This window comes from Mastigoproctus giganteus, chromosome 12, assembly GCF_048544385.1.
Source record: "Mastigoproctus giganteus isolate SK-2022 chromosome 12, ASM4854438v1, whole genome shotgun sequence".
Taxonomy (NCBI): Eukaryota; Metazoa; Arthropoda; class Arachnida; order Uropygi; family Thelyphonidae; genus Mastigoproctus; species Mastigoproctus giganteus.
Window position 1 is genome coordinate 167,876,350 of NC_143586.1, and position 18,872 is coordinate 167,895,221.

Genomic DNA, 18,872 nt, shown 5'->3' on the forward strand with positions numbered 1-18,872 from the left:
GAGTAGGAGAAGACAGGGAGTAGTAATCAGTGGACAGTGTTCTATGTGGACTAATGTTATTATAGTGGAGTTCCTCTGGGTTCGGTGTTGGGACCATTGTTGTTTTTTCTGTATTTATTAATGATATTGATGAAGGTAGATCAGGCTTAATGTCTAAGTTTTCAAATGATACAAAGGTTGGTAGAGTTGTAAATGACAGTAATGATGGTAAGCTGCTGCAACAGGATCTAGAATAGTTGGGCAGATGGGATGAGAGGTGGCAACTGAAGTTTGACATTAACAAATGCAAAGTGCTCAATGTGGATAGCAGTAACCCTGGAGTAACATGCTGACTGTGAGGTGTTACACTCAAGATAATGGAGGATGTGGACCTGGAGGTAATTGTGCAGTCAGATATGAGGTTTTCAGAGCAGCGCAGACATGTTGCCAGGGCAGCTTATAGGGTCTTGTTGCTAGTAGTGATTGTCCATTTGTCTACGGCAATGGTCAATCCACAACTTGAGTCCTGCATACTGGTCTGGAGGCCTCATTTTAGGAAGGATGTGGAGCTGCTGGAATTAGTGCAGAGAAGGGCAATGAGATTGGTAAGAGTGACAAAGGGATGCTCTTGCCAAGAAAGGCTTAAGTCCTGCAAATTGCAGCATTCGGAGACTGGACTGCTGCAAAGTGATCTGATTCTGAAAAGGTTCTCAGATGGAATTTTACAACCTAATTGCCGACCGGGCTAGCCGAGTGGGTAAAGTACCTGCCCGGCAACCCAAAGGCCGTGGGTTCGATTCCCACCTCGGGCTTGGATCAAAGTACTGCAAAAACCTTGGGAGGTGCAATATGGCCACAGAAGCCGATGCGCCAACAACTACCAAATCAAAAAAAAAAAAAAAAAAAACAACCTAATTAAATGGTCCAGAGTAGACCTATTCCTTTGGAAATCACTGAAATCATAACTATTAACTTTTCATACAGGGTGATTCACTACCAGTGCGACAAACTTGCAGGAGGTGTAGGGGGCACAAAGACGAATCGGAATCACATGGCATTGCATGGTCCGAAATGCCTTCGTCATGTGGTAGAGGACGTTGAACGGGAGGTCGCGTGAACAGCGATCCCGCTGGAAGTCAGCATTTGCGAACCGTTTCTGTTGAAGAAACTAAGTAGCAAAAGTCCTCCGGAGTGGATAATCCGCAGGCTCCAATGATTGGACGCGTTGCAGATGGTATGAACTCATTTGGTTTGTTGACAGTATCCTCCATACAGTGGATTGGGAAATACCCAATCGTTGGCCTATCGCTCGAGTACTCGTACTCGGATTGCCTTCTGCAAGGTGCAGGACATTCTCCTCATTGTCTGGCGTCCTTGTCATTCGCTCTCGATTCATGGTAACGCTCGTGAAACAACCAGTCTCAGTAACCTTCTGTGCACACGTGCGAAAATCGTATGATGAGGAGCACGCCTGTGCCTGAAACGTTCCTGGTACAAGTGCAGAGCAGCGCGCCCATTACAGTCCGCAGCTCCATACGTAAGGTGCATGTCGGCCAGTTCAACGTTTGAATACTTGTCCATCCTACTGCCTCGGGAACCGATTCACAAATGCTGACTTCCAGCAGGATCACTGTTCACGCGACCTCCCATTCAACGTCCTCTACTGCATGACGAAGGCATTTCGGACCCTGCAATGCTATGTGATTCCGATTCATCTTTGTGCCCCCTACACCTCCTGCAAGTTTGTCGCACTGGTAGTGAATTACCCTGTATATGCTGGTTTGGGTGCATTATAGCCTCAGCTGCTGATGCACCAATAAATCTCAATACAGCCAACTAACCAACCAACCAACTAGCCTTCTGTACAAGATGGTAGTCAGACTGCCTCTTTTAAAAAGTCAAAACACTTATAGAGAGAGAGGGTTCAATGAAGTGTGGCCACATATGTGCAAATTGATGTGCATGAAGTTAAACTATGGGCAGTGGAATGCCTTGTGTCTGAATGTGAAAAAGGCAGTGAGTGGCATTATATTCAAAGTAGAATTGGATGATTTTATCTTATGCGAATAATGTGTTTTTTTTTTGTTTTTTTTTTGCTGATGCTGAAAAAGCTTCCTTGGCCTTATGAATACCCATTCTATGTTATTTATAATGGACATTGTGACAGATACTTATGAAAATAATTAGTTTTTCTATTAAATTCAACTACTTATAAATAGGATATATATAAAAAGTAACTTCCGTGTAGAAATAATTAAAGTTAATGTTTTTAACATGTTCACTGCCAGAATCCAAACTTGTTTCAAATCAAACTGCAGTTTTTGTGTCCTTGATTCAACTGCGTGTCCATTCAGTTACGGTCAATAAATGAATGCTGTAAAAGGCATTGAACATGAAATGAACAACTGTTTGATAGCAGCACACTGATTGAACCATGGGCTAATTGCATTATGGTAACTATGAATTTAACATCACCATAGGCATATTATGGCCTTTGCTGCTCTTGCACTGTAAAGCCTACAAACAAACAACAAACCATTGCATTATGGCTGGGATTTTGCTTAGCTTCAATCACACTTTAGCGAGCACTATAAAAACTGTATACTTGGTACACAGTTTCATATGTTCTTTGCTTATATTGAAGTTATTTTATCTAGTTTAGTATTTTCCTCAATAAGAAAAGTTAAAACGTTTTGAAGATTATGCTTGCTGAATTTTAATTCATTAGTTTGTGAGGCCATCTAGGGATAGCTTTGGGATTTGCTGTCCTGGTTGTTCTCCTGATCTCCACGAGTGCTATAAAAGCTGTATAATAGGCTCACAGTTTCATATGTTCTCGGCTTATGTCAAATATATTTTGTCTTGTTTAGTATTTTCCACAAGAAGAAAAGGTAAAATTTTTTGAAGATTATACTTGCTTAATTTTAATTCTTTAGTTTGCGAAAAATAAAAATAAATAATAAATAAAAATCATCCTTATTATGTGTCTACTGATAAAATTTTGTGTAAAAACTTTTCCTTGGTCAGATTACTGTTTCAAAACTTCTGATGTCAACGTTTGCTCAGATCGTGTCAGTGAAATTATTCTTGCAGGAATGGAATGGAATCCTTTATCCCACACTCCACTTTAAAATCTCATCCTTTATCTAAACCTTGGTTTTCCAATAAATGTGCTAAGGCTGTTCAAGAGAAGAATGTTGCATATCGTAATTGGCTTGTTTCTAATTCTTCAGTTTCATTTTCTGCCTACACTAAAGCTCACAAAAATTGTAAAGCAGCTATCAATCAGTCCAAACTAGAGTTTGAACAGGCTAAGAGTAGAAAACTTGCTTCTTGGCCTAATGGTAGCCGAGCATTCTGGTCCCTTGCCAAAGCTATTGGCCGCAACTTTTGCCCACCTCTGTCCAAACCAGATGGTTTCTGTTGTCACTTCAGCCAAGGATAAAGCTGACCTGCTAGCATCCCATTTTTCTTCCAACTCATATATTAATGATCTTGGTAAAACACCTCCCACCATTCCCAACACGCTCCATTCAATGCCTCCTGTGGTCTTCCATCAAAAGGATGTCAGAAGGAGTTTGATGAATCTTGATGCTAAGAAAGCTCCAGGTCCTGTTGGTATTTCTCCACTTGGTCTCAAAACCTGTACTCCTGAACTTACTCGTATTCTTTGCCGCCTTTTTTCACTTTCTTATTCCAAAGGTGTTTTTCCTTCTGCTTGGAAATTTGCTCATATCCAGCCTGTTCCTAATGGAGTAATGGAGAAATCAATTAACCGCCAACTCTTAAACTACCTTCCGTCTGATCAACGATCGCCAGTATGGATTCCGTCAGTGTTGATGTTTAGATAAAAAAGTGTTTTTATATAAAATTTTTCCCTAAAGGGTTTTTATATTGGGTCCACAGCCTGGGACATCAGGACTGAAAAGGAATAGGGATGAACAGTATGTGAAGCTGATGACATTGAAGTGATGCATTCTGAATCTCTTTCAAATGCATCAGTTAATGTTAGAATGCTACAAACAACAGCTGCAGGTGTTGCTTGGAGCGAGGATACTTCACGGATGATATCCCTTCCATTTACTAGAAAACAGTGCACTGCTTGTTCCAGTGCCCTAGAGAAGTGCTTGAAGGCACACGCAAAGGATCCTTGCAAATATAAGCTGCAGCAAATGTGTTCAATTTTGGCTCTTGAAACTGAGGTCATGGAGAAAAAAAAAAGAAAAGAAGTGCTGAATTTTAAAATTCCACTTCGAAAGTAGGAGTTAATTTTTTCTTTAATTTTATTTTAATAACGTCTCTCCTCTTTAAAGTGATCTATTTAGGTATATATAAATAAATATATCTTATCATCTCTCTCTCTCTCTCTCTCTCTCTCTCTCTCTCTCTCTCTCTCTCTCTCTCTCTCTCTCTCTTTCAGTTGCCATGAACTTTCAGACAGCTGGACAAATGATGGATCTGTATCAAGGCTGGTTTCAACAAAATGGATGTTGTGGTTATGTCCAGAAACCTTATTTTCTTACAGACCAGCAGTCGTTATTTAGTGCCACAAGCAAAGAGCCCATACCAGGAATGGAATCTACTTCTCTTCATATTAAGGTAATTATTTCAGCCTGATGTTTCAAAAAGAAAGGAAGAACAAATTATATCAACTAATTTCCAAATATGAATTTTTGATAGATTTATAACTGCAGTTTACTATCACTTAATCTTTCAGTTTAATAATTCAGTTTACTATCACAAAAAAAATCTGTGTAACCCAGTAGAGTATTCTTTATCACCCCCCCCTCGACGTGGGCACCTGTACGTGGTGAGGGGACCTCCCAGTGACATTGCTGGACTTCCAGACTAGCATCACTGGGATCCAACGCCCACAGCCCAGGTTCCAGGCTTACATCAATGGAATCCGGCGTGTTTGCTGTGCGCTGCGACCCGTGGAAATTCGGAAAGGGGGATCCTGGTGGATGAGGGGCCCAGCTTCAATACACCACTTTGGCCCCTGCTTCGACAAGACGGGTGGTCCTGGAGGGCCCAGCTAGGATCAATCGGCTAGTAGGCTTGCCTGCAAGGGTCAACCGTGTCAATGCCACGCCCCTACCCTCATGGTCCGAGGGACAGGATTCAGGCTGGCGGCAGTGCGGGTATAGTGTCTGGGTAGCCCTGGCGTTTTTCCCGAGCGCATTTATTGCATGCTGGGTAGTGGGTGTCCCTTTGGGCTCCGTGGTGGGTGGGGAGCCCGGGCACTGAACTACTTCAAAACTTCATGAATCCTGATAAACATATTCCTTCAGGGGCCCCAACCCGGTCCCTATCTGAAAATATTGACAGAGAGGCAGATAGCATTATTGCTACAAAGAGGCAGCGAACCGAACTACCATCAGGGCCTGTCCCAAGGTTCTTAATAATGCATTCCACCAATGAAACACCGATTGGTAAAATGTCACCCTTTTTTATACAAAAAGGGTTGGATGGGTTAGCAGGTACACCCAAGTCAGTTAAGAGGCTCCGTTCTGGGGACCTCTTGATTGAAACAAAAAATGACAGGCAGTCTGAACATCTACTCCGAGTAACATCAATTGGAGGAATACCCATAACAGCGACACCACACAGAACACTAAATTCATCGAGAGGTGTCATTTCGGAGTGGGACCTTCTCGACGTAACCGAGGAGGAAATCTGCTCCGAATTAAAACCACAGGGAGTTACTGCCGTCAAGAGAATCACTGCGCGAAGGGATGGAAAAATTGTTAAAACCAGGAGTGTTATCCTGACTTTTAACTCTCCCAAACCTCCTGATGAGATTAAAGCTGGCTACATCAACTGTCCAGTGCGTCCATATGTTCCAAACCCTTTACGGTGTTTTAAATGCCAGAAATATGGACATTCTCAAATGGCCTGCCGTGGAGTCCTTGTATGCGCTCGATGTGTTGCAAAGGACCACCAAACAACAGCATGTTCAGCCACGAAACCGACCTGTATTAACTGTGAAGGCGAACACCTGGCCTACTCACGAGCATGCCAGAGGTGGAAAGAAGAAAAAGAAATTCAACGGCTGAAGGCAGAGCTAAACATGTACCAGGAGGCAAGGAAAGCAGTGAAACCTCTCAACATCAAAAAACCTACCTACGCCCAGAAGGTAGCAGGGAGGTGTTCGATTGGGACTCAGACGGATATGTCCGTCCCTCCAAAAGAATCATATAATCCCATCGCACGTTATCTTTTAAGCTCCCAAAAACCTGCACAGAAGGACCAATCAGCTGCCACTCCTATATCGGTACCTCCTAATACTCCACGAATAACAAAAGCAAATGCAAAAGAAAAGAATAAGAAAGGTGAAATACCACCTAGTATCCAAGAAAACATGGATGTCGAGCAGAAGGAGGTACAAGAAGACTCAGTTTTGGAGCTCTTTGCTGAGGAGGAAATGGACACTGGACAGCGTGCATACTTCCCCAGGAAGGAGAAAGCCAGAACTGAAAAAGGTAGGCCCTCAGCACCTCGGAAGCCGCCTGATGGACCCACCAAGCCAAAATAATGGCTAAATTCCTACAGTGGAACTGTCGTGGATTCCGGAAAAATACTGATGACATCAAGGCACTCCTGCAAAAGCACAAACCAGCTTGCTTTTGCATACAGGAGACTTATTTAAAGGCAAATGATGACCCCACTATCCATAACATTACCATCATTCGTAAGGATAGAATTGTGGATGGTCCTGCTCACGGAGGAGTCGCAATCCTCATCGGCAACCAGATCCCATTTCAGCCTTTGCAGCTTACAACTAGCATTGAGGCTGTAGCAATTCGCCTTTCAGTGGGGTTCTTATTAACTGTCTGCTCCGTTTATTTGCTACCTGGGATTGACATCCCCCAGAAAGGCCTTGATGATCTTATCATGCAATTGCCTTCCCCTTGTTTAATTCTTGGGGATTTCAATGGACATAATTCTCTGTGGGGTGGTGCTAACATCAATCGAAGGGGGTGTCATAGAGCGTATGCTCACTGACAATGACCTCTCCCTCTTAAATGTGGGAACAAACACCTTCTTCCACATGCCTACCCGTACATTCTCTGCCATTGATCTTTCTATCTGCTCCCCTTCTCTCCTTTCTTCACTTACTTGGGAGGTAGAAGAAAATCCATATGGAAGCGATCACTTCCCCGTGATAACAACCCTAACTAGTGATAGACCCTGTCTGCCATTTACTTTACCGCGGTGGAAGATTGATCAGGCTGACTGGAATGTCTTTCAATATCTGGCAAACTTTGACATTGCTACAGTCAGTCAGGCGCCAATCAATGAAGCAGTCATGTATGCCACAGAAACGATTGTCCAAGCAGCTGCAATTGCAATCCCAAAATCATCCAGCCGGTTCCCACTATTCCCGAAACCTTGGTGGAATTCAGAATGTACGGCAGCAAAAAAAGCACAAAACAAAGCCTGGGGGATATTCTGCCGATATCCCACCACTGAAAATTTAATATCATTCAAACATGCACATGCAAAAGCACGTTATGTACGACGTCAGAGCCAAAGGAAATCATGGATTCATTTTACATCTTCCATAACTCGGGCTGCTAGCTCAAAAGTAGTCTGGGATAAGATCCGGAAAATGAAGGGAAAATATCCACCATGCTCTTCAGTGATCCTCGAGCACAACGGATGTCCAATTGCAGATCGAACTGCAGTTGCAAATAGTCTAGGGGAAACATTTGCAAAAATCTTTGCGATAACATCTTTTCCCGTAGAGTTTTTGGCCCTGAAAACGAAAATTGAGAAAAACCCACCGAACTTCTCTTCAAAAGGGCTTGAATCGTATAACAAGCCCTTTTTACAGGAAGAGTTAAATGCAGCACTCGCTCTCACGCATGCAAGTGCCGTGGGGCCCAATGACATCCACTACGAAATGCTAAAACACCTCTCACCACAATCTGAGGATCACCTTTTAATTCTGTTTAACAGAATTTTTATTCACAAACAATTTCCGGATTCCTGGCAAAGGGCTATTGTCCTTGCTTTCCCAAAACCAGGAAAAGACCTAGCAATCCAAGTAACTATCGTCCTATTGCTCTGACAAGCTGTTTGTGCAAAGTCCTGGAAAGAATGGTTAATGCATGCCTCATATGGTATTTAGAAACAAATGGTCTGCTTTCCAGGACACAGTGCGGCTTCCGAAGAAATAGGTCCACTCTGGACCATTTAATCCGATTAGAAACGTCCATTCGTGATGCTTTTATTAAATCTGAGCATTTGGTAGCAGTTTTCTTTGATATTGAAAAAGCCTACGACACAGCCTGGCAATTTGGGATTTTAAAAGACCTCTATAACTTTGGTCTTAGAGGTAACTTTCCTGTTTTTATTAAAAACTTTCTTTTGAATCGCCAGTTTCAAGTCCGTTTAGGATCCACGCTCTCTCGAGTTTTCTCTCCGGAAGAGGGAGTCCCACAAGGATCCGTTCTAAGTGTCACGCTTTTCGCAATCAAAATAAACTCTATCGCAGAACAACTTCCACCCACTGTAAACAATGCCCTCTATGTTGATGACTTTGCTATATTTTGTCACTCATGCAATATGAGGGTCATTGAAAGGCAACTGCAGAAAACCATTGACCATCTTACAGCTTGGTCTTTGGCTAATGGGATCAGATTTTCATCACAGAAGACTGTTTGTGTACACTTCTGTCCCAAACGTAATCTTCATCCTGACCCAGAATTAAGGCTTGGGCAAAATAACATCCCAGTTTTAGCAGAATTCAAATTCCTTGGACTTATTTTCGACAAAAAGCTGACATTTTTACAACATATTCGTCAGCTGAGGACAAGATGTGTCAAAGGGCTTAACATCCTTCGTGCTCTTTCGTCAACTTCATGGGGAGCAGATCGTGCTACCCTTCTTTGTCTCTACCGGGCACTTTTCCGTTCCAAACTCGACTATGTGGTCTCAGGTTTACGGTTCTGCTAGAGATAGTGCACTTCGGTGGTTAGATCCAATCCACCATCAAGCCATCCGGACAGCCACTGGAGCATTTCGCACATCTGTCCAAAGCCTTTACGTTGAAGCAAATGAACTATCTCTGTCTCTTCGACGTAAGCAGTTGTCCTTACAGTATGCCTTCAAATTGAAATCCCTGCCCGATCATCCCACGTGGCCATCCGTTTTTGAGCCGCACTGGGAAAACCTCTACAACACCCGTCGGACTGCCAACAAACCTTTTGGTATTCACATTCAAGGGCTGCTGAATGAGCTAAACTTGACGGTAGACATCCTGAAAAAGGCCTCTGAGGTTGGGAAAATTTATATTTTAGCATTAAATCAGCTCACACACCAACCATAAGAATAAGTATTTACTGTAACTAAAATATTTACATATTAAAATAAAATAAAATAACTATTTACAAAAACTGCTATTATATTAAATTAAATTATATACATGTAAAAACATTAAAACTGTGATAAAATCCTTAAGATAAAATACACTAAAATAAACCGGATTAAAAGCGATAAAAACAATAAAAGTGTCTGGAGCTTTCGGAAGCATCGGCTTCCTTCCTCAGCAGTAACAAAACTTCCTGCAGCACGTCCATATATAACGGGCTCACGGTACCTATACACGTGGTGCAGTCGGCGCATGGTCTGAACTGGAAGCGGAAATAGCTCGGGAACGTGTTAAGCAGAACCGTTCATCCGTACTTAGGATGATAGTTTCAAACAGAGGATGCATATGCATACCTCTGTCCCTATTCATAATATTGTGGTCGGATGAACAGATTCGTAGGCTCTCAAGCCATTTACGGTTCCAGAACCCATGCGCTCGATCCACGATAACCGCATCCTCTGGGGAAATTTGATGCTGCTTCTCCCAAAAATGTTCGGCCACAGCAGACTTATTGTAATCAGCGGTTTTTATAGCATTTGCATGCTCCCCCAGACGATCCTTGAGCCGTCGTTTTGTCTCGCCCACATAACATTCCCCACAATCCGGGCATTTTATCCTGTATACTACTCCACTACTCAGGTCCTTTGCTATTGGGTCTTTTACCTGAGACAACACTGTGTGCAACCTCCGCCCGGGAAGCTGCACACAGCGTGTTTTATAACCCCTCAAAACTCTAGCGAGATCTCAGTAACGCCCGGATAGTAAGGAATGTATGCGGTAGCCACAGGAACAAATGGTTCCTGACGGTTAGACTCTATTCCTTTACTAAATCTGTCTATGATCCTCTGGGGGTATCCGCATTTTCTAAGGTCTGCTGTGACTCGTCTAATTTCACATTCTTTGTCCTCAGAGGTGGTACAGTGTGACCCTGCTCTATCTAGTAGAGCTTTCACTACACTATTCTTATGCTGCCCAGCTTGTGCTGAACTATAATGGGTGTACTGGCCTCTGCACATAGGTTTTTTAAACACAGAAGTTTTGAGCCTAGGGCCTACCCTAGAGACCAGTACATCCAAGAAAGGAAGGGCACCTCCTGTTTCCACCTCTGAGGTAAATTGTATAAATTGGGAGAAGCTATTAAGCCAATGAAGTGCATCATCCTCTCTTCCCTTCTGGACCACGGTAAAGGTATCATCAACATACCTTTTCCATTTCTTTATGGGAAACTGACATCCACTAAAAACCCTGTCCTCTAACTCCTCCATGGCCAGATTGGCCACGATGGCGCTAATAGGAGATCCCATGGCTGTCCGTGAACCTGTTTGTACATAACACCTTGGTACACCATAGTGGTGCTGGCCAGACAAAGTTCCACACCCGAACAAATATCCTCTACATTTAAAAGCGATCTATTACTCAAAGAGACATCATTACTCAAAGATTTTCTAACACAATATATTCCATGTTTAATTGGAATGCATGTGAATAGTTGAGACATCATTACTCAAAGATTTTCTAACACAATATATTCACATGCATTCCAATTAAACAGCCCTAGATCACATTCAAAATCGTGACTACCAGAGGTATATGATTTATTGCGATTGATCGAGCGTGTTACAGGCCCTGGTATCGGTGAGTTTTAACCCTCATCCAATCCTGTCCAGGATCCGGCAGATTCTTTTCTCTCTCATGAAATTAGAATTCGATATTCGCTTTTGCTGGATCCCAAGCCACATTGGAATCCGGGGAAATGAATCGGCTGATACTGCTGCCAAATCAGCCATTTCCCTGGATAATCATTACCTGTCAGTCTCCTATACAGACTACAGGCAAATAATATGCTCTAAATTATATTCCCAATGGCAAGATTCTTGGCACGGACAGGTCACAAATAAACTACATCACATAAAGCCTGTAATTTCGCAATGGCAGTCCGGTCTACGCAGGGTCCGAAGAGAGGAAGTTGTTCTTGCTTGGCTTCGCATAGGTCATAGTCATCTAACCCATTCCTATTCGCTGAGGGCGGATGACCCACCTATGTGCGAGATGTGTAATGTTATTTTAACCGTCAGTCATATTTTAATAGAATGTCCTGTTTTTAGAGAAGCACGACGCTTGTATTTTATCGCCTTTAATAATTTGACTGAGCCATTGACACTCAGTCAGATTATAGGTGACAGAGACAATATGTCCGACGTCTTTAACTTTTTACAAGCTTTTAATTTTTATACACAAATCTAAGTTTTTATGCTTTTTATTGTACCTCTTTTACATAAAAATTAATTGCTTGACGTGGTAGGCTTGGCTACCAAAATGTTTAGTAACGTTTTAACTTTGACTTGGCGCATTATGGTCTTAGCTGCCAATGCGCCATAAAAAATCAAATCAAATCTTTATCACAATGCTTTTGTCACTTGTCACTGATTTGGTGAGATGGAGGCTCAAATTCTCTTGGTGACCGGGAAAAAAAAGAACTCTTAAAGACCTTCACACTTGAGGCTGTAGTTGGACAATTTCAAGAAGCAGCAGCAAAGTTTTGCACATGAGTAATTTTAGATTTTATAATTCCTGCAGAACATGTACAGACATTTTGAACATAAAATATATATAGCCATCTACCTCTGCTAGGCACATTGACAACTGTGGCAATGTAGTCAATGGGCCTAGAAGCCACTAACCAACAAGCAATAACTCTAATAAGTTGAAGATGGCCTCCACTGTTCATCAGACTACTGCGCACTTTCCTGAATAGTGACAATCTGAAATATTCAGAATTCACTATATTTCAAGGAGGGAAGCAATTTATATAATTTTGTATATAATAATTCAGAGTTTTGCAATGCTTTTTCCATAATTAAACACAATCTCCTGTAAAGCAGAAGAAGGGTAATTTTGCTATTATTTTGCTTAGAAACAGTGGATATTTGATATAATACAAGTGTTGAGGACAACTTGAGCAGCCATAATAATGCTAACCATTATAAAGGAAACAAAAATTTATTTAATTTTTTGATGGTTAGAAAAAAGATGAATTATTAAAAGCAATATCATTCTATTTATAGTTGTATACGTAAATCCACAAATCACTTCCCTTTGCTGTTGTGATCAAAGGGAAGTGATTTAATTTTCTCAAAGATGATTACAGTGGCTGTAGATAGTTTTACATTCTCTTCAGTGGGAATTCTAGACAGTTTTACATTCTCTTCACTGATGCTGAATGGAAAGTGTTCACGAAAGTAACTTTATAAGCTACCAACTAATGGGTATTGTTCGAAGTTCAAACCTGAATGGATGTCAGATGAACTGATGATGATAGTAACAGAGAAGAAAAATGCATGGGTTGGTTATAAATTACCAGGGGACCCCAGAAGCCTACAATAAGTAAAAAAAATTCTTCAATGAAGTTACTAAAGGGGTGGGCAAGAAATAGGCAGACTAAGGCATATGAAAATTCTTTGTCCAAGCTGCAAAGTGGCAAATATTTCTTTGCTTATGTTAAAAATAGAAGGAAAGTGATGAACCACATTGGTCCACTGAATAAGAATGACATAACTATTGATGATTCTGTATTGATTTCTGACAAGTTGAATAAATGTTTTACCTCTACGAGGTGAAGCCAAATGTTTCAGACTGGGGAATATTAAACACATAGTACAATTGCAGTGCATTATTAGTTACATTACTGAAATAATTCACTGCGAGTTAGTGTAGCGAAGTTTATGCCAATAGAATGTTGTGCAAATGTTGTTTATAATAGTCGGAGTGTAGTTGTAATAGTTTGCAAGAGACCAAGCTTATATAGCATCAACCACACACACACACACACACACACACACACACACACACACACACACACACACACACACACACACACACGGCGCCTCTGCAGCCAGGTGGGAAGGAGCAGCAGTGCGTAGCACATGCTTCTTGATTAGACCGGGGTTCGAGCCCGTCACCACCAAATACGGAGGATGTGGAAAGGTCAGGGAATGACCACTGCATATCCCGGAGCAATATCGCCTTAGTTGCTAATGCTCCCAAAAACCAAATAACAAACAAAACACACACACACACACACACACACACACACACACACGGCGCCTCCGTAGCCAGGTGGGAAGGAGCAGCAGTGCATAGCACACGCTTCTTGATTAGACCGGGGTTCGAGCCCATCACCACCAAATACGGAGGATGCGGAAAGGTCAGGGAATGACCACCGCATATCCCGGAGCAATATGGCCTTAGTTGCTAATGCTCCTAAAAAAAAAACCAAAAATAACACACACACACACACACACACACACACACACACACACACACACACACACACACACACACACACACACACACACACACACTCTCTCTGTCTCTCTCACTCACTCCAAAAATTTGTCTGATTCTTCCTAAATTTATTCAAACCATCCACTTCTACAACAACAGATGGAAGCCTGGTCCAACAATCAACCACCTGCTATGAGCTGTTGTGGCAACATATTTGCATTGCTCAGAGAATTTCATATATCTGGCTGCACAAATATCCCCGGGTGTTTTTCATTTTCCACTAGTCTTAAGTTTAGTTACCACACAGTTGATCAGTTACTTTGGGATTACTGCTACCCAAAGGGGGTGGGTAGCAGTAATCCCAAAGTTTAACATTTTGAATTTTAACATTTGTCAATATTAAACTGCAACTGCCATTTTTCCCAGATCTTGTTGCAGTATCTCACCCCGAGTACTGTCATTAACCACCCTACCAAACAATTGTATCATCTGCAAAATTAGACATTAAGCCTGATATTCTTTCATCAATATCATTAATAAAATTTGAAAACAACGAGTCCAGCACTGAATCCTGGGTGGGTGGACTCCACCAATAACATTAGTAGAAGTTAGTAGAGGTTCTTCTACTAATATTATTAATGGAGTTTATCCACAGGAGTAACTTTCCCGTAATGCCACATTGCTTCAGTTTGTACAACAGTCTTTTATGTGCAACAGAATCAAAAGCCCTTCATGAAATCTAAGTATGTGATATCAAAATTATTTTTTTGCATCCGGTTCTTTGGTCATTGCATCATAATAACCTATCATATTGGTTAGACAAGACTGCCCCTTAACAAATCCATGCTATGACTGCACTGTAATTGCATTCTTGTCCAAATGGTCCTGCATTACTTCTTTAACTAGTGACTCCATTATTTTCCTTAGAACAGATGTTAAACTAATAGGTCTGCATTTACTCATGTCACATTTTTATCTCCCTTTATGAATTGGGGATACATTTGCACATCTCCAGTCCATAGAGACCTCTCCTGAATCCAGGATGCTGTAATTGGCTAAGGGTTTCCTTACCTACTTTGCTGCCTTCCTTAATATGATTGGATTGATCCCTTTTTATGTTCAGCTTCAACAATTTCTCTTCCACTTTGCTTGCAGTTATCACAAAGTCATTTAGTTCCTTGATAAAGTTTGATAAACTTCTGGCATTCCTTCCCCTAAACAATTCCTAATGTGTGAATACAGAATACTTATAGGCTCCTGAATCACCTGAACATTTATATGTATCCCATGCACTTTTCTTCTTTGCAACTTGTCTCAAAAATTTATCTGACGTCCATTTATTTCTAAGTATTGAACAGTATTTCTACATTTGTATAAAAAGCCTAGTAGCTTCTATAATTGCTTCCCATTTAGAATTTGCTGTTTGTAAAATCATCAGTTAGTCCCACTGCATAGAATTTAAAAATTGTCTGAGATCACTGTACTCAGCCTTACAAATACAAAAGCCTTTCCCTTTATCCTTGACAGAAGTGATGTCTGTAATTAAATTCCACATTACTATACTGTGATTGCTTGCACCACCCAGTGGGTCTTTTACCTGCAGATTCTTAATGCATGAAGAATCACTGTTGATAATCTGATCAACTGTATTGCTTCCTCTTGTTGCCTCTCTAATGTGCCGCTGAAAGAAACATTCATCCAAGAAAATCGACAAAAGTCTTGCTAGCGTGTGAGTGACCAATCTACAAATTCCATTCAACATCTGGAAAGTTAAAATCCCCATTATAAGACATTGTGATTTACTGGCCCCCCTCTTTCTCCATATAGCTGTTTTGGTATACTCATCACAGTCATTAGGCCTATAGAACTCTCCCTCTTTTCTCAATTTTGTTTTCCCAGTGCTTATATCGCACCAAACTGACTCAATATTGCACTGGTCACCCATGTCGCACATAAGAAGCATATTAAATCAAAGGCTTGCACTGCCTTAGATTTAATATGCTTCTTAATTGAGAGCATACCCCCCTCCTGTTCTGTGTGTGTGTGTGTGTCCATCCTGTATGTTGTAATATCCCATATTCAAATTCAGCCTCACTTATGAGGCTGAATTTGAATATGGTCTGTCTGTGCTACATGCTGTTGTATTTTAAATTAAATTTAAATATGAAGCTGATTCCTGCAAAATTTATGCCCCATTTTCTGACTGATGAACAGAAACAGAACTGACATTCTGTGTGCAGGGACCTGCAAGCACAGGCCAGGAAAAAAGAGAAACTTCCTTTCAAAGGTGATGACAAGGGATCAAAGTATATGGTTATGATACAGAAACAAAACAGCCACCCTTCAAGTGGAAAAAGTCCATCTCTCCTTCCAAAATAGGCAAGAAAGTCAGATCAAACATCAAAAGCATGCTTATTGTTTTCTTCGACAGTGAGAGAATTCTTCACGAGTCATTCCTTCCGCCAGACCAAACTGTAAATCACCAGTTGTGCATAGTGTTTTGTGAAAGGTGTCACTGGTGGTTTCCCACATCTGCACCATGATACTTTGTGAAGAAGTACTGAATATCTGTAAAAGCCAGAAAGGTGTAATATCTGGTTTTTTAGCATTAGCATTATTACAGGCATTTGATGCAAGAAAGCAAGCTTATGCAGCATCAGCCAAAAAAAAAAAAAAAAAAAAGTTTGTGTCAGTGTAGTGTTTTGTTCTGTTGTTGTGTCTCTGGTTGCTTGGCTGCAGGGCCCCTAGTGGAACACTGCATTGCCCGCCACCACTGCTGGGAGGTGAGCCAGGCTGCCCATCATATTCTGGTTATTGTCTGCCTGGGTCACCTGAGCTTCCTGACAGGGACCAAGTTAAAAAAAGAAAAAGGAAGATATGATTGTAGGATATAGGCAAATTGGGTTTTAAAGAGGGAAAAAGAGAGGTCAGACTGATAGGTAAGGAAGTAGTCTGCCTTGACTAAGGTGAAGTAAGAGATGGGGTTGGGGAGTTAAAGTTACAGGGGGGAAGGTACCCTCGTATGATCACCATATGGCCTAGAGCTCTGTATCCCGCACCCTGACGAGTGCCAGCAATATCCTACCCGTTATGGGTTGGCATCAAGTCCAACTCTCCAAGGAGGGGGGTCCAGGAGAGCAAGCAATCCTGCACTGTTTCAGTTCCAGCAGTATCCTGTGTGTGTCTGCATCTAGTGGTGCCAGCGGTATTCAACCCTGTTGAGTTAAAATGTTCATTCAGACGAATGAACATTAAAATCATTCGTCTGACACACCAACCATAAGAATAAGTATTTACTGTAACTAAAATATTTACATATTAAAATAAAATAAAATAACTATTTACAAAAACTGCTATTATATTAAATTAAATTATATACATGTAAAAACATTAAAACTGTGATAAAATCCTTAAGATAAAATACACTAAAATAAACCGGATTAAAAGCGATAAAAATAATAAAAGTCTCTGGAGCTTTCGGAAGCATCGGCTTCCTTCCTCAGCAGTAACAAAACTTCTTGCAGCACGTCCATATATAACAGGCTCTGGTTATTGTCTGCCTGGGTCACCTGAGCTTCCTGACAGGGACCAAGTTAAAAAAAGAAAAAGGAAGATATGATTGTAGGATATAGGAAAATTGGGTTTTAAAGAGGGAAAAAGAGAGGTCAGACTGATAGGTAAGGAAGTAGTCTGCCTTGACTAAGGTGAAGTAAGAGATGGGGTTGGGGAGTTAAAGTTACAGGGGGGAAGGTTCTGGATGCAGAGAGCTCTCAATAATAAGGAACAGCTCGATATTATCTTCCTTGATATATCTGCAGCTTTTGACAATATCTCGATAATGGCTCGGGAACAAATTCTATCTTACTATTTCAAAATACAGGCAATCTCCTGAAGATTTTACGTAACATTCTGAAGAAAAGATGCCTTATAATCTCTCATGACGATTTTATTGCCCATCGCTCCATTTTGCAGGGAGTGCCACAGGAAGGCATTCTCTCACTTTTATTTGCTGCAGCTCTGGAACCATTTTTTGCATCCTATAAAGACATCTTCATTGCATATGCTGACGACCTGAAATTCTTCATCAAATCTAAAGATCTACAATAAGTTAAGCAAACAAATCAACAAGCCAATAACACAATAAATGAACTGGACTATTTGAAACCCAAGCAAATCTGCCCAGATGACAATTACAAAGAAAAAGAGCAGGAACAATATCTCCATGCTGGTAAGCGGATGCAAAGTTCAAAAAGGTTAAATCACATGTAGACCTTGGCCTAAACTGGGATGAGAAACTAACATTCTTCGAACACTCTGATTATTAGCATTAGTAGAGGCATATAATGCAAGAAAGCAAGCTTATGCAGCATCAGCAAAAAAAAAAAAACCACTCCAAATTCACCCCTCCGTTCGTTCGAAATACCTGTCCAGCTGAGCCTTAAATTTATTTAGGCTATCAACTTCAACAACAAGGGATGGAAGGCTGTTCCACCAACCAACTACCCTCTGGATAAAGGCAAATTTCTGCACATCTATCCTACATCTGTCTTTCCTCAATTTAAATTTATGTCCTCTCAGGTGATTATTCTGAGCAAGAGGAAGAATCCCATTGGCATTGAGCATACTCAAACCATTCAAGGCTTTATACACCTCTATCAGATCAACTCGCCAGTGCCTAGTCTCCAGACACTGTAATTTGCAAAACATAAGTCTTTCTTCGTAAGAGCAACCATTTGTTCCATTCACTAATCTTGTTGCCCTTTTCTGTACTCGTTCCAGCAGCTCTACATCCTTCTTGAAATGAGACCTCCAGACCTGTATACAGTACTCAAGGTGTGTCCTAACCATTGCCTTATAGAAGGGAATAATCACATCCTTATCCCTGCTAGAAAAATTCCTGTATATCATTGACAAGACACCATGAGCTACTCTTGCAGCCCATCTGCACTGCTCAGAAAACTTCATATCTGCCTGCACAATTATCCCCAGGTCCTTTTCATTCTCTACCACTGTCGGTGTAGTTCCACAGAGTTGATATGTTGCTCTGGGGTTACTGTTTCTCATAAGTAGTACTTTTCATTTGTCAATGTTAAACTTCATTTGCCACCTCTCAGCCCATCTGCTCAACATTTCCAGATCCTGTTCTAGCAGCATAGCATCAGTAGTGTCCTTAACAACCCTGCCAACCTTTGTATCATCTGCAAACTTGGCCATTAAGCTTGATATACCATCA

At 41.2% G+C, this 18,872-nt stretch overlaps 1 protein-coding gene across 1 annotated transcript in view; it reads left to right on the top strand.

Moving 5' to 3' along the window:
* LOC150077580 (inactive phospholipase C-like protein 1) overlaps positions 1-18,872 on the top strand; it is a 649,255-nt gene that overhangs the window by 336,380 nt on the left and 294,003 nt on the right. The window contains exon 16 of the mRNA XM_090386715.1: positions 4,400-4,578. Coding sequence (XP_090242841.1) covers positions 4,400-4,578 — 179 coding nt within the window. The remainder of the gene's footprint in view (positions 1-4,399; positions 4,579-18,872) is intronic.